General features: G+C 42.1%; 1 protein-coding gene across 4 annotated transcripts in view; it reads left to right on the plus strand.

Moving 5' to 3' along the window:
- Positions 1 to 25,831, plus strand: part of GHR (growth hormone receptor) — a 272,691-nt gene that overhangs the window by 107,204 nt on the left and 139,656 nt on the right. For 3 of the 4 annotated variants that reach the window (XM_067730609.1, XM_067730610.1, XM_067730611.1), the window contains exon 2: positions 11,009 to 11,089. In XM_067730609.1, the coding sequence (XP_067586710.1) occupies positions 11,020 to 11,089 (70 nt within the window). In that variant the 5' untranslated portion in view covers positions 11,009 to 11,019. Of the gene's footprint in view, positions 1 to 10,998; positions 11,090 to 25,831 lie in introns of those variants that run through there. The other variant, XM_067730608.1, reaches the window with a different exon arrangement.

Consider the following 25,831-nt stretch of genomic DNA (forward strand, 5'->3'; position numbering starts at 1 on the left):
AGTGTTTTATTACTGTTCTCCAAGATGTGAAATAACTGATTTCTCTCAAACAGAATGCAATGAAAAGCATTTTAGTGTCTGTTCCTTTGACTTCTGGATAGGTGGACCATCTTCTTGAATCAATAGTAGTTCAGGGTTTGGCTCAGCCTTTTTCCAACCCTCTTCCACCGGCCAACTGATTTAGGAGAAACACGGCCAGGTCATTGAGTCCCAGGTTCCAGAGTTATGCTGTGGTGGTCCCTTAGGGTGGTAAACATGAGGCTCCTGGGACTTGAACATTTAATTCAGGAGGACCGAAAACAAGCTCTCCTGAGCCAAGATGTTAGATTTACAGGGAAATGTAAAGATAGCCTGTCCTCCCCTCCACACGACCTTTTCCTCCATAAACACATACTCCTTGCCCTTATCTTCTCCTGACCCTAGTCTTTCATAGATTTTGACCTTGATTTTGATTTACCTTCACATTGACACATTGTCTGTTTTTAATTTCCTGTCTGACCTGAGGTTAAGATGAGAAGCAAGGCCAGCAAACTGATTTAGACAGGATCTCTCAGGCTTTCTCACTTTCCCTGGGATCAACTTGTGTCCAGATTTATGTGTTCGAAAATAAATTGCATCAACTGACCCAGAGGTGATTAGACTCTAGGGGCTCAATTTACTCTAGCTAACCTCGTGAGATGGGCCAATATACCAGAATGCCAATACATTTGTTTATTCTCCATTTGAGCTGTGAAGCAGTTTCATTTCAGCTGGTTATTGTATTAGTTTTCCAGAAGGAGAGAGAGCCCAGAAAACAAGATAAGAATCAGAAGGTCATGTGGCAATTGTAGAGTCTCAATGGAGGGAACTGTGTGGCCCTCAAGGGAGAGCACCAGCAGGCTCTGGAAATTATTGTACCTGTCTCTGTATTGGGACCTTCTCGTTGGTCCCAAGTAATTGGATGAGACAAAGCCATAAATTATTTTTTTCAGCATTCTTCCTCAAACATTAATTGATTAGACTAGATTATCTCTAAAGTCCCTTCTGCCTCCAAATTTCTGTGCTCTGCTAAAAGTCCCCTCTCCTTATGGCTATGTTTCAATCATGGCTGGATAGCTGTCTTCCTGATTGATGTTTAAGAAGTCAACCTCAGGCTCTATAACAGGCTTTTAAAGACTGTATTCATTTTCTATTGCTTCTAAAACAAATTACCTTAAATTTAGAGGCTTATAAAAACCCGTTTATTAGCTCACAGTTCTGTAAGTGAGAAGTCTGGACACAGGCTGGCGTAACTGGATTCTCTGCTCAGAGTTCACAAGGCTGAAATCAAACTGTCATTAGGGCTGCATTACCCTCAGGAGGTCCTGGGAATGAATTTGCTTCCAAGTTCATTCAGGTTGTTGACCAAATTCAGTTCCTTGCTGTTGTAGGACTGTCATCCCCATTTCCTTGCTAATTGTCAGCTGGGAGCCTATTTTTGCCCCTGGAGTCTGCCTGCACTGCATCTCATGCTTCCTATATGGCCCCTCCAGCAACAGCAAGATAAGTCCCTCTCGAGTTTCTAACCTCTCTGACTTCCCCTTCTGCACATCTCACTGACTAACTTCCCCTCCTGCTTTTACAGACTAATGTGATTACATTTAATCACCCAGACAATCAAGAATAATCTCCCTGTTTTAAAGTCAGTTGATTAGTAACCTTAATTACATCTGTGAAGTCCCCCCAGAGAAATACCTAGGTTAATGTTTGAATAACCAGAGAAGATAATCTGGGGGGGGACCTCTTTAGCATTCTGCCTCTCCAGTCTCATCACAACATTTTGAAATGATATCTTGTCTTTATTGGAGTGATCATATCTGTGGATGACTGGTTTCATCTATTTACACATATTCTTTTTATTCGCAATTTCGTAGGATAATATTTTCTGATCCTACCTTCATATTTCAGCATTTCAACCCCTTGGCTTAGAAGGTTCTGTGTTACAAAAAATACATTTATTGGTTGGCTAAATGGGGGAGAATGATGTTTTTCTCTCCCCCTCACCCAGCTGAGGCTGCTTGGGGCAGATGGGCTCTATTTTCAAAGATTTCAAAATCATAGCAAATTTGATTTGCATTAGGTCAGTGATTCTCAGTTTACCTTTGGTAAAGCCAGGGCATTTGTTTGTAAGGTCTAATACACAACCAAGGCTGAGAACTATTGATATGCTCCCAACATGCTAGTTTGGAAATAAGGAGGCTGAGGGTGAGAAATGATTCACTTCAAGTCTCATACCTAGTGACAGATCTGGTGCTAGGTTTATGGTTTAATTATTTGTAGAGTTCAGTGCTCAGTAATTATATGCAAAATGAGTGTTAAGGTCTGGAACTCCCTGCTTCTCGCTTCGGTAGCAAAATTCTTTCTAGGACTTTAAGAAACTATTAGACCTTGCAAAAGAAGTTTAAAGGTCTCTTCTCAGCGGTTTGGTCTGCTCATGAGCAATAATAAACACAGATACGTTCTGCACTAGTCAGGAGCTGGATGCATGGACCTCCCCAATCTCAGTGTCTCAGAGCTGCACCATCCAATGGGGTGGCCACTCACTGCGCATGGTTCTTGAGCACTTTAAATGTGGCTGGTGCCAGTTGTGATGTGCTGTGAGTGTGAAATACACGCCAGATTCAAAGACTCACTATGAAAAAAAAGTGTATGAAATACTTCAATACTTTTCATATTTACTGCATGATAAAGTGATAGTATTTTGTACATATTGGCTTAAATAAGATATATAATTAAAATTTATTTCTTAATATGGTTACTGGGAAATTTAAAATTACACATACGACTGGCATCTGTGGCTGGTGTTATATTTCGGTGAGACATTTCTCTTCCTGAGAACATGCTCTATTAAAGCAGTTAACAATGAATGGTCCACGCCAAGCTCTTACACCTTCTGTGATCTTGAAGAGTGAAGTGGTGTATTGTAAACTTCCTGGCGATGAGACGTGACATTGATCTGCCCCGTGTTTGCCATCTATCTGGCAGCCAGTCAGTCTGGCCAAATAGACTTCTTTCTATTTATAATATAGAATCAAAGGAGGCGGGGGGATGCCCCCGTGTCATGGAAAGGGCACACTTCATACCTCTTAAGTCATGTACCCAAAAGTAGACCGAGTGCTCTTGGAGGCTGTAAGACAGACAGATGAATATCCCTTAAACAATTCTGCTCCGAAAGAAACTGCAATGTCAGCATTTATGAATTATCACCGTCCTTGACAGGCCCAAAGTACTGGAAAGTACTGTGGTGCCTACCCTTGTCCATAATGCAAATCCAGATTTTCCTCTCTCTCTTTTTCTTGTTCGCTGTAGTTTGGCCTGCCTCACTGGTACTCTACTTGTGTGTTTAGTCGACCCAGTTTAGCATTTTCAAAGAAGCATGGGAAGGCAAAGGCAAAGACACCCAGGCCTTGGAGACGGTTCCGATCCCGACCCAGAAGTATTCCGTCTCAGCTTGTGGGATCCCCTTAACTTCTCAAAGCTCCTCTGAACTTTCATTTCCTCAGTTTTAAAATGAGGGTCTCTTGCAGGGAACGAATGAAGTAATAAGGCACTCAACACACTGATTCCTTGGCAGATTTTGGAGGGGACATCTACTCTGTGTGGCCTAGGGCTAGCTGCTGGGGATAAAAGAGTGAGTGACACACAGCTCCTGCCCCCGGTTTGCTCACAGCTAGAGGAGGAGAAAGACAAGGAGCCCAGCAGCATCAGGACAGGAGAAGTCCTCTGTCCCTGGCAGCTGTTCATTACGTTGCACTGCGTGGGGTTTGGCATATCACAAAAGTCTGGTATGGTGTGTAGGTGAGGGGACAGACCCATAGTCATGAAGTGACTGCCCGAGTCGCCACATCAGGTGATGCTGGGCTGTGTCCAGGGCACGGGATTTCTGACTCCTTCTCTAGCAATGCTTTTCCCAGGAGAGCACATTGCCTCACTCTTGGTTTCCCAACTTGTTTACCCTAAAAGAACAACTTCACCACTTTGGACTTGATAAAAGGAAAAAAAAGTTTCTTCCAACTTTTGCTCTCTATATAATCTGGGCATGTGAGTGACTACTTCAGTACTTGGGAGTTAGTGTAGTAAACATTGTCAGATTATAATCTCATCAAGATACTGAATGTTTTTGTTACCTGAAAACTTCCTTCTGTGAGATCTTCAACAGCTCATCTATTTCCTGTTAAATCAGGTAAAACAAAGCCTATACTTCCATCCGAGAGTCTTGGAAGATACTCCAACATCTTCAACTTTGTTTAAGGTACATTCTCCGTGTTCTATGTGATCTATCACAGTAATAAAATATTAGATCATTTAAAAAAAAAGAGCCACTTGTGGAAAGTGAGATAGCAGAAATCCAGTAAGAGGTTTGCTTTTTCAAATTCTATTTTGGAAAACAATGACTTGGAAGGTGCAATGCTGTAAGATATAAAAAGGAACAGAACATATGGTTCAAATAAGCACCCACCTATGCAATTGATTTTCTCTTCCATGTAAGAGTTACACCTGCATCATGCATCAGTGAATGCACCAGGTAAATCAGGCTGGGTGGGTTTGGTCTAGCTTTGTGGCGAGGTGTTTCAAAGTGCCACTGGGTCCTACTGATTTCAAACAGAATGCCCCATGCACCAAGAAAGGCCCAGTCTCGACAGAATGCCCGTGCACATACCAAGATAGGAGAAGCACCAAGTGTGTGGTGTTGAAATGGCCCTTATTCTCTCACTCCCTGGAAAGGAAGAGGTGGAGACCCAGGCTCCTATAACCCAGCTGCCTTCTCTGTGTTCTCACAGGAAGAGTCCTGGCTTCAAACCAAGCCTCTTATTGATGGAATTCGTCTACCCAATTGTCAGCTCTAGAAACGCATGACTCACGAAACAAATGATCTGGACCCAGTAACAGCAGCGTGTAATTTTCTTACAGTAGATGAGATAGTGATTAGGGGAAAAATCAGTCTCTGGATTATTCCCCCACACTTGGGCCTCCATGTAGAAGGTGTGCCATTTGCCTGTACACCTAAGCAGAAGTGATCAGCATTCCTGCCTTATCCTGGGAGATGTCCACATTACGTTATGATTATCCTTTCCCTCCCCTGGACTCTCATGTGATGTAAGTGCTTGATTGAAGAGTGAAGTCTCACGTATTGTGGCTGATTGCTTTACCATGTCCCTAGACTTCCTTTCCAGGACATACAATGAGGGCCCCATTCCCAATCCCATGGGAACCTAAAACGGGCTATTTAATCACTAGTATCAGAAAGTGTAATAGATAGCTAGTATTGATATATGCAGAGGGCAGGCCAAGTGCTTTGAATCAACATCTCATTCAGTTGACTCCTGATTTTTCTCATGAAAAGAGGAATAATATTATCGTCTCCATATTAGAGATGAGTAACCTGAGGTTTGGTAAAGCCGGGATTTGAACCTGATCCACAACTTGTGCCCTGAACCCCTAAGCTCACCCTCTCTATAGGTGAAGAGCAAGGATAACATCTGAGGTAGAGTCTGATGGTAATTTCTATAGACCTGGGAAAGTATCTATCAATGATTATTAACTAAATGTGACCATCTGACAGTGGAACAGATGGCATCAAATGAAATCAAGTGTCCAGGGTTCACTCAGCACTGTCTCCTACCTCTTGTGTCAATGTCAGCAGATTGTTTAATCTTTGTACCTGTTACCTCACCTGGAGCCTAGAGAATGTCATTTACTTCCCCAGCTGGTGGTGTGCTGGGTCCAGCTGAATCCACATTCAGTGATGTCAGTGATGCAGTGAGTCCGTGTTAAGTGACTTGGTAGCTTAAAATCAGCCTTGGTGGAGGTATTTATACCACAGAGATTGGCAAAAGCTACAAATCATGGCCCTTTTAAAATTATTATTCCAGAGAGACAGTTGTTAAATACTAGTACACCACCGGCTGTGACTCAAAGAGAGATACAGTATGAATTGTCACATTCTAAAGGTAAACAAAGGCACACTGGGTACCCTAAAAAAACTTCTATAAATATAATCTTACCTGAGTCTTCCATGAATCTTTTATCCCCATCATTCTGCATTTGGGAAGACCTCTGAAAACATAACCATAATGATTTTATATGTCACTACAAATATGCAATTTTATTTTGTGTATTGTTTTTATGAAAACAGATATGCTCCTGTAACAGTCTAATGTTTCTGAATGCAGATACAAACATATAAGCCATAAAGTATATATATAAATGTCAATTAGAAATATAAAATATAATGCCACGTATGTAATTTAAAATTCTCTACTAGTCACATTTAAAAAAAAAGAAATGGATATTAGTTTTTAATATTCTATTCAACAATCCAAATTACGATTTTAACGTATCGTCAACATAAACGTTATTGAAATTTTTTTTGTACCAATATTTTTTTGTACCATCCTTTTTTGTACCAAGCCTTCAAAATCCATGTATATTTTATACTTACAGCACATCTCCATTTAGATCCTAACTTTTCATCAGAAACACTTGATCTGTACTTAGGTTTTATAAAATGTACAGTTGAGAAAGGTTTACATACCCAATCTGTTCTTAATATACTTAATTATTTACTTGAAATATTTAATTAAAATTTAGCTTATTTAATTCCTCAGTTGCACTAGCCACACTTCAAGTACTCAGTAGTTATAGGTGACTGGTAGTAGCGGAACTGGTCAGCACAGGTGACCATATATGCTCTATTTTTTGTTTTTTTATAAAAATGGAGACATATTATATACACCACTCCCAAAGTTTATTTTTCCCCTCATACTGTACACATTTAAACTACTTTCCCGTCCTATATTCCCCACTGGATCCCTTCAAGGAGAGAAATCTCAGCGAGAGTAATGATATCAATAATGTCTGTGAATTTCTTCTCCCTCACTGATGGGAAGGAGATAAATTGACCTAAGGCATTTTGTGTCTGACCAGTTTTCAAATGACCACCACCAAAAAGTGGATAATAACATGAACTCCAGATACAAACTGTTCAAATAAGTGCCTGAAGCTAACTAGAATGGATCATTTCAAATACCCTTTGGGGTGAGCCTCCCCCTTCTTCAGTGCTGAGTTCTTAGAAAAGCTTCACCAGGAAATCAATGAGATTCAGTTTTGCAATATTTCATTAGTAATCAACTTAGCATTAGAAAGTACACATTTATTAGGTTATCTACCTGGAGTCTTGGTTTTGCAATATAAACTATTCTGCTTCTGTTGGGGTTTTTTAAATCAGCTCTCGCTCTTTCCATAGCAGAATCACTAGACCAGTAAAACAGACATTTGAGAAAACTTCTTATTTCTGATCAATTCAGCTGCCATTTTGATATTCTTCGTTACTTGGCCATAACAGAGCTACAAGCTCCTAAATCTATTATTTTACTCCTCCCACTTCTTAAAATGCTAACATCATACTTCTAAGGATGCTTTTGACCATTTTCCTTTTAAGTACTTGATATAGATCAGAGAATCAGAGGGTGTAGGTGGTTTTGGGTGGTGGTTCGTTTTGTCTCTGACAAATTACTAACCAGATATGATCACATTTTTTCCTGTATGGCTTCATATACTTTTTAATGTTACTTTTAATAAAGATGATGTGGGGATTCTTCACAAAATAGTCTTGTCTTCACATTAAATTTGTCTGCTACTCATCGTTTCTGTGTAGATATCTCTGAAATCCAGTAGTGATTTCTCTCTCAATGGTTTTGATTGCTTTTATATTCTCCAGTGTGCCTTGTACAATGCTAGCAGCCACTGGTAGTTCAACAAATACTTGCTAATTTTAAATTAAAGAGAATGGAACCAATGGCTTTCTTTGCCTGGAGTTGGTTTTAACATGTTGGGAAAAAATAGTGTATTTAATCTCCATTTCTTCTCATGTGTTTATGGACTATTTTATAGCCAAGGAACAGAAGTATATCATTGGCCTCGCTGTGATGTGGAGGCCTCCTGTGCTACGCAGTTTACAGAATTAAAACTCACGCCAGCTGGGTCACAGGGCTTTTCCAATGGCTCTCCCTTGAGGAAGGGGGAGCCGGCAAAATGCCTCAGGCGCATTGAGATCTGAATGGTGTGAGTTCCCTTCTGCAAAAATAGAAGCCTCCTTCCCCCACCCCAGTGAACATCGTGCCATGTGGCTACGGCCAAAGAATGCATAAATATCATTAGAAATTTAGAGAGGGATTTTCCCTAGGAAAATACTGCGAACTTTATAAACCCAATAGACTAAGGTACAATTTAATAGATTCTTCTGAACAATGCCTTCCTCTAGTTAGATTATTATATCAGGAAAAGGAAATAAAGGGGTTTTCTCCTGCTCACATCTGGCACGTCACTGATAGATTAAAGTTCCAAACTTTGTGTGTTGGCACTCTGTCCTTTCCCAGGGACATTTTATCTCCTCCAGAACCTAATAAAAGAGAACCCTCTCATCTAGAAGCTGCCATGCAGCGCCCTGCATCATTGAAGGGGAAAGCTTACAGTCAAATCGGCCCAGGCCAATGAACGTTCTGTTCACGTGATGGCGCTAAAGAGAGTTCACTATGGGGGTGCAAGGAGAGGGGGGAGTGCAAAGGGGGCCGCTTTCGGAGTTATCCCCACTGAGCCAGCAACAGTGGACTGGGAGTGTTAGTGTCTAAGGAAACCCTTAACCCTCACTGAATCCAGCCACATTGCTTTATCCTCTTCTCTGTCCCCTAGTTAGAGGCTTAGAGTTGGGAGTCCCTATGCCCTGCTCTCATTGGCAGTGAACTGTTCTCTTCTATGTGGGAGGATGGCCGTTTTAAATACCTCCTTTGCTGCTGTCAGAGTGTGCAAACAGGTTTCTGGTTAATTTTGCTTTGGGGATTCTAATTTGTTTTGTGAGATAGAATGTATTCTGTGGAGATGTGTTTGGCTCATAAAGAAACTGTTACAATAATCAGTTCCTTATTTGGAAGAGGCGAAGTTCATTTGTAGGTGACAGCTTTCAAAAGATTGGGAATGGGAGGGCGCCAACTACGATTCATCTGAAGCAAAATTCACTTTTCTCTGGCATCTGCCAACTTCGAAACCAGAGGAAGCATCCTTCTGAGAAATGCAAACCTGTTCATATCCTTACTCAGCTGGGGAGCATACAGTGTTGCCTGGGAATGGGACTCACTGTTACAACCCAACATCAAGAGGGCCTGTGGCAGAGGAGGGAGGCTTCCTTACCCGACACATGATGTGTTGAGGGATGGCGAGTAAAAGTAGCACTATGTACAGAATCCAGTTCCTCAATGCTTTTCCTCCTCAAAAAAATACTTGTAAAACAATTTAAAAGGAAATATCCAGTTACCCAGAGGATAGCATTTTCAACCTATAACGTATTTGTTTTTATGTATTTCTGCTGGAGACTTCAAACTACGATTACAGTGGCCTGTTCACCTAGGAGTAAAGGACCTTGGGAGAGATGCTCAGTGAAAGTAGCTGGGGATGATGCAAGGCCATGAGCCCAGAGCCTTCCAGGTTAAGAATTTAAAACATGGGTGTTATAATAACCACAACTCGCATTAGTGTGAACTCTCACAGTTGGCAAAGTGTGTTCATCTACGCCGTCACACTCAGTCCTATGAACGACCGCATGGGGCAGTGTATGTGGGGCATCCTCATGCATGTGGGCTACACCTGGATATTCAGACGCAGGGGGAGATTCCATTCACCTAGAGATGTCTTCTTAGAATTTTTTAACAACGTTAACATCATATAGAATTTTTTAAAATGATGCATCATCCACTGTCTAGAAAGAAAGTGCAGAGTGTGAGACATTTACTACCTATTCAGAATTACAGAGCCATTACCCGGAACACAGCATTCCACTATCTGTGAAAACAAACATTTGTGTTCATCGTTTCAGTTTGATTAGGGGTAGCGGAGGGCTATTTTATTATTGTCAAGAATGTGCAGTCAAAAAAATAAGTCCAGTAGAGGCACTGGTGGAGCTCCCAGTGTGATGATCAGATCTGCCTGAGTGACTTGTAAAGTACTGTCATTCCATGGAAATATTGCAGGTAAGCTTTAAAGTGGTTGGCGTTAGTCGTCAGACGTAGCGACAGCTCTCCAAAGGGCAGTCTGCTGAGTTCATTTTAAGCCAGCCAAAATTGTCTCTTTAGAGATCCAGGAGGTGGACACCTGGTTTATTTATTCCCAAGAAGCTTCATTTCCTCCAGGTAAAGGTGTGTGCTGGCTGAGGCATGCTGATCTGCTCCCCCATTCATCAAACCAAAGGCTTCAAGGTGTGGCCACACTTGGGATTCCAAATGGCTAGCCCAGCCACAAACTGACCCTTCTTAGAGTCTGAGGTGTTCACATTCCTGGGCCTTTCAGAGACCACATTCCTCCTGAAGCCCACAAGGACACCAGGTGTCCTGGGGGAGGCCACCTAGGAAGCACCAGTGTTTTGTTTTCTTTTGCTTCTCACCTCCTTACTGCTGCCTTCTGGTTAAACCCCCTTAGGATGGCTCATTAGCGCAGTGTTTTGAGTGTTAATTGAGCTCTTTTGTTCACTGGGACACACACTGGAGAAGTTTTACTACTACTGAAGCGGGTTGTTTTGTTTTCCCTTTTACGGGCCGTCCAGCTCAAGGCCCCTTGCTTGGTGATACTGCTGAAGAGTTTCTATTTCCAGATCAGATTAAAGTGAACCACACTGGCCCTGTTATGGAAGCAATGCGTGGGGGTCATTTGTTGTGTGGTGGTCCTATGGCTGCCGGCCAGGATGTGAAAATCCCTAGTGTCCATGTTATTTCCTGAGACAGGCACCCACCGGAAGTAGAATTTATTACAACCTGCTGTTTGCGCTCATGAAAAGTATGACAACGTGAGACTCTAGGGCAGTGAAAGACTTACAAAGATTCCTTCTAGAGCTGCTGTGCATGTCACCTCCTTCATAATTTAGCCAGTCTTTAAACAATTTTTAATGAAAATAGTCTGCTTCTAATTGCTTAGCTTTATCTTCTTCCTCTTTGTATGATCGCAGGTCCTACAGGTATGGATCTCTGGCAGCTCCTGTTGACCTTGGCAGTGGCAGGCTCAAGTGATGCTTTTTCTGGGAGTCCAGGTGAGTTCTGCTTTTCCCTTCCCACCCGCAGTGTTTTGAAACCACACTGAACTTTATTTGTTAAATCTGAGTTCTCTGGATGATGTAATTAGAAGAGGTAAGTTTTAAGTAGCAGTAAATAGAAAACCTGTTGTAGCTTTAAAATCGCAAACCGGGAGGACGTTTCTGGGGATGTTTTTAGGAGGAAAACAGTAGTCAGCTTTGGCATCTGATGTTTCCACGTCAAAAATAAATGCTGCAAATCATGCTGAGGGCATTTCTGGTGAAGGCAAGCCAGGTCTCTTGGTCCTCAGGCTCTGGGAGAGAGATTGAAATTGCACTGAAGGATTATTAACGTACTGATCACTCAGCTCATCTGTGACTAAGGATATCATAGCTTATTTCCAGAGCTCAGAATTAAGTCCTCTTAATCATATTCTCTGAGAGTGGAAATTGCAGATTTCAAATAAATTTTACCTGTTACTCTCTGGGTGATTACCATTTGGCTAAATCTGAAGGAGGAAACACCCGAAATAGTTGGATAATATAGTCAAAGTCACGAGTTTCCTTGGCCATCTCTGTAATTCTCCCTCCCTCTTTATACCCTCTTCCTATTGGAAGAGTTGCCATGTATTCAAACTTAGGTCTCACACAGCAATAACTGGAACAGGAGAGAAATGAAAGGGAATGAAAAGTATTTTTCTGCCCAGAAAGAAAACTGTGCTCGTAACGAGGGTGGGAGACGTTTTAAAATATCATCTTGAGTACTTGATTTTTTTTCTTGCTTGAGCTTCAACAAAAGAAAGAAATCATCATTTCTCCTATTCTGTGATACCACAGTCACTTGTTGCTTTAAGAGCGGTCAACTCCCCTACTTACCAGGCAGCTCATCTTGGAAAACACAGTTTAGCAGCAGAAGTAGTGCCTTAAAATGTCCTCCCTGACCTTCGAGCCAAAAATAAATCCCTAGTAGTGAGCTGCTGAGGGCAACCAGAGTAACTAAGAAAACAAGAAGTGTAAAATATGTTATTTTATCTCCTAAAACAATTTAAAAATATTTATAGAAAAGAAGTCATAATTGTTTGAAATATTTTGGGGTCTCTCTGGTGTTATAATGTCAACATTTTGCAAGTCAAACATGGAGGGAATTGCAGGCTCCATGTCAGCAGCTTTTCCCATGGCTGGTTTTAGACCCTGGTTCTGAGCCAAAGAATTACAGCTGAGATCCTCTGCTATTCCAAAGTCATGGTGGTTAGGTCTCTACTTTCTTCATTAAGGTGACTTTCACTCCACTGGGCAAGGCTCGAGGAATTTAAAAGACTTGTGAAATGAAAAGTATGGCAAAGGAAATCTTTAAAGAAAATTTAAAATGTATCCCCAGCTAAAAGACTAGAGCTCAAGTTACATTTTTGACCTAGAGAGTCGGCAAACGGCACCTATTTCAACTGCTTTGACATTTTAGCAAGCCTTTAACTTCATAGAGGAAACAAAACCATTAGCTGGTTTTATGTTTGCTTTTTGATAGTTTTGTGTTTGCTTTGTTTATTTGGGGGGAGCAGAGCATAAGAAAATGCAGTGGTTTATAGTAAATACAAATCACACAGTTTAACATTACTTACACATACTAAGTAATTTAGCAAAGGAAAAAAATTTCTTCTTTTCTTTTTCTTAGTAGACTAAGCAGATTCCTTTGTAATATGTGGCTACTCCAAAATTCTTACCTTAAAATGTCCTGGGGATTGTTAAGGACGCGGTATGATGTTTATATAAGAAGGTGCAGATGAGTGTGTTTGAACATGAGCCGTGTGTGTGTGTGTGTGTGTGTGTGTGTGTGTGTGTGTGTTTGCTGGCGCTGGCCACTTATCCGATGAGTTCAGCCAGAGCGATCTCCTGATATGACATGGATTGAATCTCAGATGACATTCATGGGCCATGTGTTTCTTTTTCTGCCAGGTCTGGATTGTACCCAAATCACTTTATTTTTATTTTCTCTCCCATTGTATGAGGCAGACTAAAAATGTAAGAGAGGACTTAAAAAAAAAAAAAAAGATGCTACTGTAGTTTCACCAGCCATTCATTGAATTAAGTTTAGTCAGTGGAAGAGGTGGCACAGCTGAGGAAAGGAACTGGGAAGCATCATGGGGAGAAAAGCTGCCCGGGAGCTGGGAGGAGATGACAGATCTGCATGCCTGAGGAACGTTGGCACTTAAAGCCTCGAGCAGGGCTCTTCTTGCTTAGGCAGATGTGCAATTTAAAATATGCTGGCCCTAAGAGGATTTTTTTATTAAGTCTAATTGCCCTCTTGGAAATTTAATGAGAACTAAGCATGGAACAGTGCCACCATTGTATTAGCTAAAGTGTTGTAATTGATGCTCTCTGTTTGTCTTTCATCCTTAATATTAATTAGTCTTTACATCTGATCCTCAAGGCAGATTACATACTCTCAGAGAGAATTTCCTTCTTTTTCTTTTTTTTCTGGATGTACCACAGTTTATTTAATTTTTTAAATTAAAATATACTTGATTTACAATATTATATTAGTTTCAGGTGTACAGCCTAGTGACTCGGTACTTTTATAGATTATATTCCATTCCAAGTTATTACAAAATGATGGCTATAATTCCTTGTGCTGTACAATGCATCCATTTGGCTTATCTATTTTATATATAGTAGTTAGTACCTCTTAATCCCATACCCCTATCTTGCCCCTCTCCGCTCCCCTCTCCCTGCTGGTAACTACTAGTTTGTTCTCTGTATCTGTGAGTCTGTTCTCTTTTGCTATATACATTTGTTTGTTTTATTTTTTAGATTTCACAAATAAGTGATATCATACAGTATTTGTCTTTCTCTGTCTGACTTTTTTCACTAAGCATAATACCCTCCAGGTCCATCCATGTTGCTGCAAATGGCAGAATTTCATTCTTTTTTATGGCTGAGTAATATTCCATTGTATAGATATATACCATATCCTTTTTATCAGTTTGTCTGTTGACACTTGGGTTGCTTCCATGTCTTGGCTATTGTAAATAGTGCTACTATGAACATTGGGATGCATGCGTCTTTTCAAATTAGCGTTTTCATTTTTTCTGGATATATATCCAGGAGTGGAGTTGATGGATCATACAGTAGTTCTGTTTTTAGTTTTTTGAAGAACTGCCATACTGTTTTCCATAGTGGCTGCCCCAATTTACATTCCCACCAACAGTGTAGAAGTGTTCTCAGGAAGAATTTCTTATTCCAAAATCAGGAATGAGCAACAACATTTCATCTTCAGAGGGCTTCACAGGGTTGAACTGTCAACTGGTTGCATCAAAACCGCTGCTCCTGGGCTTCCCTGATGGCTAGTGGTTGGGAATCTGCCTGCCAATGCAGGAGACACGTGTTCAAGCCCTGGTCCGGGAAGATCCCACATGCCGCGGAGCAACTAAGCCTGTGCGCCACAGCTACTGAGCCTGCACTCTAGAGCCCACGAATCACAACTACTGAGCCCGTGCGCCTGGAGCCCGTGCTCCACAACAAGAGAAGCCACCACCATGAGAAGCCTGCGCACTGCAACGAAGAGTAGCCCCCGCTCGCCACAACTAGAGAAAGCCTGTGTGCAGCAATGAAGACCCAGTGCAGCCAAGAATAAATAAAAATAAATTAATTAAAAAAGAAACTGCTGCTTCTGCAAAGATGATTTTAATGAGAAATGTGCGTAAAGACTTAATGGATACAAATATTCTTCTGAGGAGTACCTATTATATGTTGTTATACCTCTCCTATTTCTGTTGGTCCACAAGTGAGCATCCTCTTTGACCTCAGCAGTGTAAGGTGGGAGCAGGCTAGCCCCAACCTGAAGAAGTTCAGTCTAGTTAGGATATGAGGAACTTCTAGAAATTAATGAGAGACTGTATAGTTTTAAGGTCTAGATTGTATGATGAATATGGATGGCCAAGGTGCTCTAAAAAAAGGCTAAATGAAGGTGGACTGGAATAGTTAATTCAACAAATTCAATGTACAGATATTTCTTTAGAGCTTTCCATTTTTAAAGGTTGAAATTACGGCTATGAGTAAAACAGTGATTCTTCCCTCAAGGAATTTATCATGACTTAAGAGATCAGGAATATGTATAACGAATTACTGTATGAGGCAGAATGTATTCACTATAGAAATAGTGGCCTGGACTACACTCTTTAAGAGGAGTGAAGAGAGGAGAGTCACCTCAGGATGTGGTGAAGCACAGAGAACTTCACAGGGGATGTTGGTGTTATTTCAGCAGATATTAGAATACCGGCTTAAGACTTTGAAAGGCCTAGAAGAGCAGGGAGTGGCTGCAGGAATAGCATGTGTGATAAAGGAACAACATAAAAGACATATGAGACGTGCACATAAAAGACGTGCACAGGTGTAGATATGAGGTGTACGCGGAGAACAGGTCAACCAGTCACAGTGCCCACTATGTACGGGGCACTGTGCTAGGAATGAGTGGCTCTGTTTCACACACACAGCATCTAACAGAGATTTTTTGAGCACTTACTTTGTGGAAGGTGTACGATTAATTTGTCCAGAGTGCATGGCACGTGAGCACTGCTTTTGTAATTATTCCCTTTGGACGTAAACTTAGGTCAGTGAACTCGAGTTAAATTACAGAAGGTCTAAAGATGGCAAAAGCTTCATGGAAAAGGCAAATCTTGCTGGGTCTTGAAGGATGGGTCGTATTTTGGAGAGGAAGCAAGTCATAGCTCTTAAAGTTGTAGGCCAGGTAAGAGGTTCATGATGGTATTCTGTGTGTGTGTGTGTGTGTGTGTGTGTGTGTGTGTGATATTTATATAAAGCATATACTGGGAATTCCCTGGCGGTCTAGTGGTTAGGATTCCACGCTTTCACTGCCAGGGCCCGGGTCTGATCCCTGGTCGGGGAACCAAGATCCCGCAAACCACATGGCGCAGCCAGAAACAAAACTATTTACGTGTAATATATGTGGCATGTGGCACATATGCACATATATATATATGTGGCACATATGCACATATATATATATGTGGCACATATGCACATATATATATGTGGCAATATATACATGGCATGGTTTGCAGGCAAAGCACATAATTAGTATCTCATCACTCTAAATATCATTCCATACCAGTCAAGATAAAAACCTTACACTAGGAGTGAGATGCCATGTCCCAAAGGAACCAGGATCCCCCAAATAATGTTCTTTGTATACCTTTGAACATTTTTCATAAACTTATGCAAACACACACAGCACTTGTGTGAAAGGAAAGACACCTCTATTCTCATTGCTAACAGATAGGAAATAATGACACAGTGGCAGGAACATTTTATTTCTTCTAAATAAACCTTACACTTTCATGCCCCTCTGCTGGTGAAGCTCCACAGAGCCCTAAGAGCTTCAGGACATACGGGATATATTTCAAGCAAGTATTACAGTCATGGCTGCAGTTGGTAAACAGTGAAGCGTGAACCTGTTAAAAATGTTTTCAAGAAGGAACAATGCGCACTTTCCTTGAATGCACACTGGAAGTGAGGGAGAAAGCCATAGAGCTTAAGATTACTGCTGTCTTTACTTCAAGAGGCAGGAAGAAATCTTAGTCTCTTCTAGTGCCGTGGACATTAGCAGACCTACATCACCTGGTCTTCCTGGTATCACAGATGCTATGACTCCAGAGTTCAGGTCATAGCAGGCCAGGCGACGGAGCTTCTGGTCTCGTCTACCTGGATGATGCCAGTGGAAGATATGCATAGACCTTTGTGTGTGATGAGGACTTTTAGCAAGTTTTTATCGAGCACGTTTATGGATTCAAGGATGAATTTTGAATTTATGTTTCTACCTTTAAGGAGCTCGTGGTCTATAGAAGGGAAGACAGATAAGTAAACCTAATTTAATCATGGCTCCCTAAGGTTATTAAAGAGTTTTAAGCAGGGTAATAATACTGTTAGATTGTCCTTTTGGAAATACAGCCGGTAATCGAGTCAAAGTGAATTGGAGAGCCATGAATGCGGAGGAAGATGGTTGTAATAGGTTAGGAGAGACGATGCAAGTGTGCCAGTGGTGGCTAAAACAAAATAGATGGATTATAGACAGATGTTGCGGAGTACTCGGAGTCCAATTACATGTGGATTTCTTCCAATTACATGTTATCAACATCAGCAGTGACTCACTTTTAATAGAGTGAAGCCCTGGAACACAGCTCAGCCTATTAGCAGTGAAGTGGTACTTGCGCGGAACAGCTCTGTGGAGGGGGAAACACTGAGACTGATGACAGCAGAGTATCTAAGCGAACTTTCTTTTGTGCCATTTCCCAGAGCTCCTCCTGCCTGTGCCCAGCCCAGGTCCCACAGCTGTCTGCTCCCCTCTGCAGTGTGTCTGTGCTATGGCTTGGTCACTGTGCCCTGAGGGTCCACAGTGGGATCAAAGGCCTGAGCTCCATACCTATGTAGTCTCTGCACATTCATGACTCAATCCCGAGACCTTGACATACCCCCAGATATTTGATCATCCCTAGAATATGTACTTATACGCAGGATGAGTCGAGGGCAGCAGAGTTATGCACTGAGCAGAATCTGGGAGGTCGGCGAAGCGTACACAGTAGCTACGTGACTCACCTCTATGAAGCAGCTGGCAGTGTGAGTGATGAGGTTTGCGCCTCAGCTAATTAGTATCAAAAGGACTGGGACCACCCAAGGATAGCCTGAACCTTAAACGTTCAGGTCATACGTGCCAATGATGAACCATACTTCCATTCTTCTGCCTTAGATTATAGGACAGTCGTCTGCCAACCATTACAGGACAAGAGCCGGTCCTGGTGTGCAAAATGTGTCCACGCCACTTTGGTTCAGTAGCCTAAACGAGGGCTTCTGTTATGGGAGGACAGGAACGGGGTTGAATGGAATGTGTGTGATGTGTGGTGCTGGCCACCAGCTCTTGTTCATTGACACACCTGGGTTTCTGCCTCTAGTGGAAGCTAACGCAAGTTTAACTGTGCAGAAGTCCACACTGGCTTGGACTGGCCCGGCCAGCCTCTCCCTGCCTGATATGCTCCACAACTAGGGCCCCAGGGTCCCTCAATCACCCAGCATCTTTTCCCTAGGAAAACCCTCTCAGGAAGAAGCTGTGGGTGGTGGTTTTCTTCTCACCCTGATTTTAAGTCAATGTGTTACTTTGGTTTAGTTTAAACCCTTAACCTTAAACTCGATGATATAGAATTCTAGGCGGTTCAGAGCCACCCGCAAAGGCATCTTCGGGGCCTATCCCCTGCTCCTTGTAACTGCCTGCTAGACATAGTTATGGATGTCTAACTTGTCATCAGGCAGAGCCACCAGCAGCCACAGCCCGAGGACCACCATCAGTTTTCACAAGCAGCAGGCATCGGGGTCCCATTTGGGCTCTTCCAGAAACACTCACAGGCTGTCATCAGTGTCATCCCTCAGACTCAGAGCGAAGCTTCCTCCTCATCTGTAGTTAGCAGCATAAGGGTGGTGATGATGTGTGACATAAACACACTTTGAAATCGGATGCAACTGATCGTACAGAGAGGATTCCGTGGTGCCCCGTCTGGCCGGCACTGCACAGACCGGGAGGCCCAGGGGCCTGGAGCACTTCTTCAACCTCAGCTGCAAATCAGTCTTCTCTGGTCTGTATTTCCCAAATTCGTCCAAAATGAATCCGCAATATTTCAGCAGATACATCTATCAGGAATCTCTGATTCTGTTTCTGTCACAACTTACCAGCCTTAAGGCTTAACCTTAACTAATTACAGTGTCTGTGTTACAGCTCCACGGCAGGGTTGCAGGTATTAGAGCGTGGCGGCTCGTGTCCCAACCACGGAGGGAATGTTTCAGGATGTTTTTTGTTGTTTTAGAAGCTTTCCCCAAGATGCAGCACACAGGGATGGGCAGAAGGGCAGCCAGTGGTGGGGGATCAGGGGTTTGGGGAGGCGACATTTGTTTTGTGTCTCTCTTCTAAATGAAGTTGTCGTGACATCTGTGTTTTAAGTTGTGTGACAAATTCTGGATTGAGCTTGAAATACACACAATTTGTTTTCGAATGATTGACAAAATGACCATTGCATACTCTGTGTGATAAATAGTTATGGATTAAAACTCACTAGACCTGAAAATTCACGGAGGATGTTTTGATCACCCCTGTATCCCCTCCTCTAGCATTCTGACACATGGAGTAGATCTTCATTTTATTTAAGGGAATCAACATCTAAATCCTGACCTGGAACTTTCCCAGTAATTGTCCACAGTTGTCACTAATGCTCTGTTATGTCCAGCCCTAAGCAGGGCAGAGGCTGGATTTGGACGCCCTTCCAGTAGAAAGTGTCTGGAAATAGCTGTGCAACTGTAGAAGCTATTCTCCAAGAAGCCCCAAGTATCCCTGTGCCCTACCCGAAGCCCTGATTTGTGGCCTTTCCCTGTGGATGGAATGCTCTCATTTTCCTGCTGTATACTTCAGATGCACCCAGGGTCAGAACTTTGCCCAACACACCAACACCTGGGAGCCTGATGCCCTTTATAAGTCTTGCCAACCTTTACCCAGGTGACCGGACTCTGTACCCCATGCACCAGCTACTGGCCGACATCCTGCATTGAATAAACCAGTCACCCAGCACCTACCCCCGACACCACCTTTATCTGTGCCCCACCTACCTGATTAAATCTCCTCAAATATTGACAGAGAGGTATAATGAGGCCTGTAGATTCCAAATTCAAGTTTTCTCTGCCCCTTCAGACATTGAACTTCAGATTACGAAAGACCATGACTAGGGATCTTAGGGAGAGCTAGATCAGTTTTCTCAGCCACATCCCTTGAATATCCGGTTTTCCCAGTTTCCCATGAGAGCCCATCTTGAAGTATGAAACTCTCAAAATTAAATCAGGTATATGATAAAATCCTTAATTTCTTCATCCATGAATATGGAAAAAAGTTGTCTTTTGTGTAATCTAATCTTTGAGTAAAATCTTGCAAATTTGTAAAAGGAGAAATAACGTTCAGAATATTTGACTTGTGGATAGCTGTGTGTTATTAAGTATTAATAGACTTACATTAGTGGAGTTTGAATTGGTGATGTTTACCACGCCTTGGCTTCCCCCAAACTGAGAGCTCAGTTTTTTAGGAAGGGATCATTTTGTGGCTGTGTAACATTCAGGACCAATCCTCCTCCCTCCACTACCCAACCGTGAGCCAGCTGCTTCCCTGGCTGAAGCAGGAAGCACCATGCTTTTTTTTTTTTTTTTTTTTTTTTTTAAAGAGAGCAGGGCAGTCGGGGAAGTGGGGGAACCAGTCAAAGAGCCCTGTCCCATGTCAGGGCACAGTCGGGCCAGATTAGCTTGTGAGGTGGAGAATGCAGTGAAGTACCGAGGTGCTGTGCTCATACAGCCCAGGCCAAGTTTGCAAACTGGTTTGTGATTGTGCCCAACTTCCCTTGTGAGCCACGCCAGCACCATAGTCTCTGGGTGTTTGCTCTGAACTTCATAAGCATGGCTGACTAGCTCTCTCTCCCTTTGTAGCTATCACTAAGCCTGACTTCCTGGAAAGCTCTTATCGAGGAATAGAAAGACCTAGATTAACTTCTGTGCATACCATGGCCATATATGCATGTCAAACTCGTGTTTATATAGCCATTATAGGTGTGAAAGGCAAAAGTGTGGCTACTCCCCAGTATGACCTGTCTTGTCTTATTTCTATGGATGGGTACTAAAAGCCTGTATTTTTATGTCTTAAAATCTTACCTGAAGGAAAAAACATTAAAGACAAAGGATATGTAGCACTTGCATTAACATGAGATGTTTCTAAAATGAAACTATTCCCTAACCGTCAAATTTGGGCAGAGGGTCATTTCTCTAACATGTTGGTTGAGAGTGGGTTGCTATAAACCCAAAGTCAGAAGCCTTTGACGTGGCGGAGAGTCAATGGATGCCTTAAAGGAGAAGGTAGAAGGAAGAGGCTGAAATTCCAGGCTGAAGTGAGGGGACCATGGCGTCACTGAGCCCACAGTTGGTGTTCAATAAATACCATTGATTGATTTCTGCAGTTAGTTGCTAGGAGCCCAGTTTGAGCTGCACTTGATTGGGTTATACACAGTGTCCCTCTGGTTCTGTGACCCTGCCCTTGGCTATCACTTCCCTGGGGCAGCAGCAATCAGCCAGAGGCTTAGACCATCAGAGGGTAAAGGGGGCCTGTGGAGGAACTCTCTGGAGGGTGAGGAGAGAGGCTGGTCAGATGGCCTTGGCTGGTACTCAGAGAACATACAGAGATGCTTAGGGGGTAGGACCAGTAAGCACGTCTCTGCACCAGTCATATCTGATTCCTGCTTCCATCTTCTCTGCCATCGTCAGGAGAAGCAGTCTAGATTGGGGATTTTAGAGCATTGATCTTGAACTTTGTCAGAATCGGGTTTGGATCCCAGCTCTATCATTAATGAGTTGTGTGATTTTTTTTTAGGTCGAGTTCCCCAGAAGCCAGATGCTGAGACAAGGGTTCAAATGACAGTGAATTATTAGAAAAATATTCCAGGGGGAAACTGACAGGGAGTAGGGAAATGAGACAGGGAAAAAGCTAAAAAAGAAAAAAAAAAAAAAAAACAAGCAAGAATGCAATGTCAAGTGCTATCCCACGGTGGGGTGGATGGTGGGGATGGTATCTGACTCGGTCCCCTCTAGAAGTAGTGCTTCAAGTTGTCCAGAACAGCCCTCAGTTGATGGTTAAGGGCGACCCTTAGAGGTCATAAATTCCTAGACACTATCAGCTCTCCAAGTGCAGGTCAAGATGGCTCCAGGTGCCGACAGAGACACAGGTGCTGGGTGTTGGGAGTGAAAGCACACAGGGAGTCCATGTGCACATAAATGGTTATGGGATCTATATCAGCAGAGCACTGACAGCATGTACTACAAAGGCTTTCGTAGTTTCTTATACTTTCTGAGCCTCAGTTTTCTCTTCTGTTAAATGGGAGGAAAAGAACTTGTTTAAAACCATCAAGGAGGTAACAATAGTAAAGCACCTGCTGAGATGACACAGGAAAAGCACATAAGTAGTCAACAACTGGTAACTCTTATTGGCCTCAGGTTGAGTTACTCCAAACCCTGAGGCCTTAAATAAACATGCGAACTAAACAGACATGTAGAATTTGAATTATAACAATGTATGCCTAAAAGGAGCAGTTCAGTTGCACAAGGAAGTTTTGGAAGCTAAAGATAATTTTAATAATAACTCCAGAAAACTGTCTAGAAGAGGATTCTAATGTTTAAGGTGCTTTCAACAATAGAACTAAGGCATGATGGCATAAACTTTTAGGAAACAGGACACTGTTCTGTATTTATAGTTTTAACAGTGAATGCTCAGAGGATAAGTGTGATAAAAACCTTAGTGCTCTAGTTCTTATACTTTTAATAAAATCGAATCTGATCAATCCAGCAAGTGGGTCTGGAGTGAGTTGACGCTGTTGCTGGGAGTGACACCGGGCAAGTCAGTTGAGTTCAACGAGCGTTCTTTGAGCATTTGCCATATGGCAGACATGAGACCAAGAGGAATGAGACACAGTTTCCCAGGTTAGTCACCAGGTGAACTGGGGATGTAGGGAGAGAGAATTAAAACCAGTTCATTGCAATAAAAATAGAAGCATTTCATGGATCCAATTTTAAGTATTTTATACTTGTAACCTTGGTTAATTCCCACAGCAATGGTAAGAGGAAAGTTCCATTATTACCCTGCTTTAGGTAAGGACACCAAGAATAGTTATGTAACTAGTTTACATAACTAGCAAAGGCCAACGTGAGAGTCCAATCCAGGCAGTCTGACCCCAGAGTGCACACTACACTGCCTCACGTGTCCTAGGGTTTCCGTGGCACCTAACTATCTGTAGTACTCACCTCTGCAGGAATTTCAGCTGAACTCTGGAAGTTGCATGTGTTTCACTTACTCAGCCAAGGTCAAGAATCATAGCTATGTCAAAGCAACAGGAGGTGATTCCATGAACTCCTTCTGTAAATCCTCTAAGATTCAGATTCATTAAGTTTAATGTAGTACTTTGACTTTTAATGTTGACCTCATTGTTTCATATATAAGTATTGATACTTATATATACTTACATACAAATGTAAAACTTATGATGAGGCATGGGTAGTTTCCTCAAAGCAAATGGGCATCTCTCCCCGAGGTTATATCAGTAGCCAAAGTTTGTGGGGACAGGTGCCACCTCTTCTCCTTTGAAAAAAATCCTTGAAAGGTACCTCCTGGGCCACTGGGCAGCCCCGTCTGGTACTGTGCAGCCCTGTTATGTGTACAAGGCTCTCCCTGCATTGTTCTAAGGAGGTTCAAGAACTGTCTTATGAAATCAACTCTGGATTTTCTCTTCTGATCACTCCTGGATTCTCCACGAATGCAGAAGCTGTCAAAGTAAAGGAAAGCCATCTACTAACATACCTAGATAATTATTCTACTACACACGCTCACTATTATAGCATGTACTTTTGCCTGTTTCTAAGACTGTACCTCCTTACCCACAGCTTTTCTCATCGTCACTGTATTAACATTCCCTATTTTGTACACAGGACTTGTGTTGGTATAACATTGTTCCTACACCATTTTCTGGTAAGATTTGTCCATACAAATCAGTGGACCTGAAACCAAGCTTATATGAACAAGAGTCTTCCATTCATTGGAATTTATTTTTGTGTTGCCCTTTTAAGGTAAAGGGGCACATTGTCAGAAAAGAAAACTGTACCAAGAAATTATTTAAAAACAAATTTGGAGTGTCTTTCTTGCCATCAGTGATCTCACCTAATGGTGTGATGGGAAAAAAACATCAACCAGTCACCACCTCTGGGTTATGAGTCCAGTTGCATCAGTAATCAGTTCTGTGGTTATGGGCAAAAGCTGTTAATTTCTATAAACTCAGTTGCTGATATATGAATAAAACTTTTCAGAGAGAAAAAATCAAATCTGTCCCTCTCAACTCCAAAATTATTTTTTCTGTTATTTCTCAGATACGGATGTAGTACCCAGCTAGGGATTCCTTCATGCCAAGCCCTGTCTGAAGGTCTTTGTGATAGACTTTCTGCTCCTGAGCGTTTTTTTTTTTTTTAAATTAGTGACTAGTGTGCGGACAAGGAAGGCAGACTCACCAAATCTACGGATGATGCAAAGCCATGAATAGCTAATGTGCTGAATCACAGACATAGGATTCAAGATATCTTGACAGCCTCGGTAGTGGGCCAAAAACTGCAAGATAAAATTTGATAGGGATAAATGTAAAGGCCTGTGTTTAGGTTTTATAAAATCATAAATGAAGTGACAGTCCCGGCTCACAGCAAGTCCTCTGTAAAAGACTTGAAATTATTTAGCTCATGGCAAATATATAATTTAACTCTACCTGTTACAGTGTAGCTACCAAAGTAAGATAAGATAGCTCAGCCTGCCTTAATAGAAACAGAGGGTCTAGAACAAGTAAATCACCAGTCCTCTGGACTCTGCACTGGCCACAGCATATCTAGAATAATCCGGTGAGTTCCAGATATCGAGATTTAAGAAAGATATTGATCAACCAGAACAAAATAATCTTAATGGTGAAAACTCTTGAAATCACACAAAAGGAACTGGAGATGTTTAGTCTGAGGGTGATGAAGGGGCAATGGCAAGGTATTTGTTTTCAAAATGTATCCTGTTGAGGAGGGCTTTAATCAACTGTGTTTAGAAAGCATGGAGAAATAGTATACCAAAAATGTAGACTTTGGGAACCAAACATGTGCACGTATGAATTTCAGCTCTGTAAGTTTCAACTCTGTGACTGAGTCATTTCTCAGCATATCCGTTTCCCATCTTGAAATAGGGGTAATAATATCTTGCTCAGAAAGCCATCCATGAAGGTTAGATGACCTGGCATAGTTATTGGTAAGAGATAGGTTTTTTGTAAAGGCTAAGCTCTTCTTTGTTTACCTTCCCTTCGAGAGGGGAAGAAAGAGGACAGTTAGGTTGCTTTCCTAGAAAGTATTTTATGCCTACTGCAACTACCCCAAAGGAGGATGAGTTGCTAGGTCAGGCAGGGCTGGGGTTAAAAGTCTGGGAGAGCAGTGCTGACCTGCCAGGGCGCTCTGGTGCCCCGCTCTTGTCCTCCACTCTTGTCCAAACACAGCTTCATGTAATCATTTTGATTTTACACAGTAAGTTTCCAGGTATGAATGAATAGTTCAGGAAATTTTTTAAAAGGCAGAAAATCAGTGGATAAGATGATCCCTAAGAAGGCTTTGTTCTCCCTGTTCTCTGCACGTCTGTGTTGTTGGGATTCATACTCACTAGAACATGCACAATCCTGCTGGAGATGGAGTTAGAAAAGACCCAAATGTGTTACTCCACTACACTTAGGAAGCTAGGGAATCATTCTTGTAAGTTATAGAAAGATAATTCAGTTGTGACAAACAAAAGGGATTGCTAGCCCCCTCTTTATAGTTCTCTTATCACTGCGGTACCGTGATTTCCTGCTCCACTGCCCCCCTCCCCCCCAGCAGGTCACGTATGATTTTCTCAAAGGCAAAAGGTGGAATTAACTTGCCAGTATTTCGACACTGGGTTTTCTTTTAAACAGCTGATAATTAAATCCATCTAGACCTCTCTAGCTGTCCTTCTAGGAGCTTTAATCACAAGAAGCAGGCGAACTTGTAAATGTTCTAAGAGAGCTTAGACAGCAAAATTATTCTTCTTGAAATGCGTGAAAGTACCCAGGTGCTTCCAAGCTATGCCCAAGTGCCTTCTCTAAAAGA

Source organism: Pseudorca crassidens, chromosome 3, assembly GCF_039906515.1.
Source record: "Pseudorca crassidens isolate mPseCra1 chromosome 3, mPseCra1.hap1, whole genome shotgun sequence".
NCBI lineage: Eukaryota > Metazoa > Chordata > Mammalia > Artiodactyla > Delphinidae > Pseudorca > Pseudorca crassidens.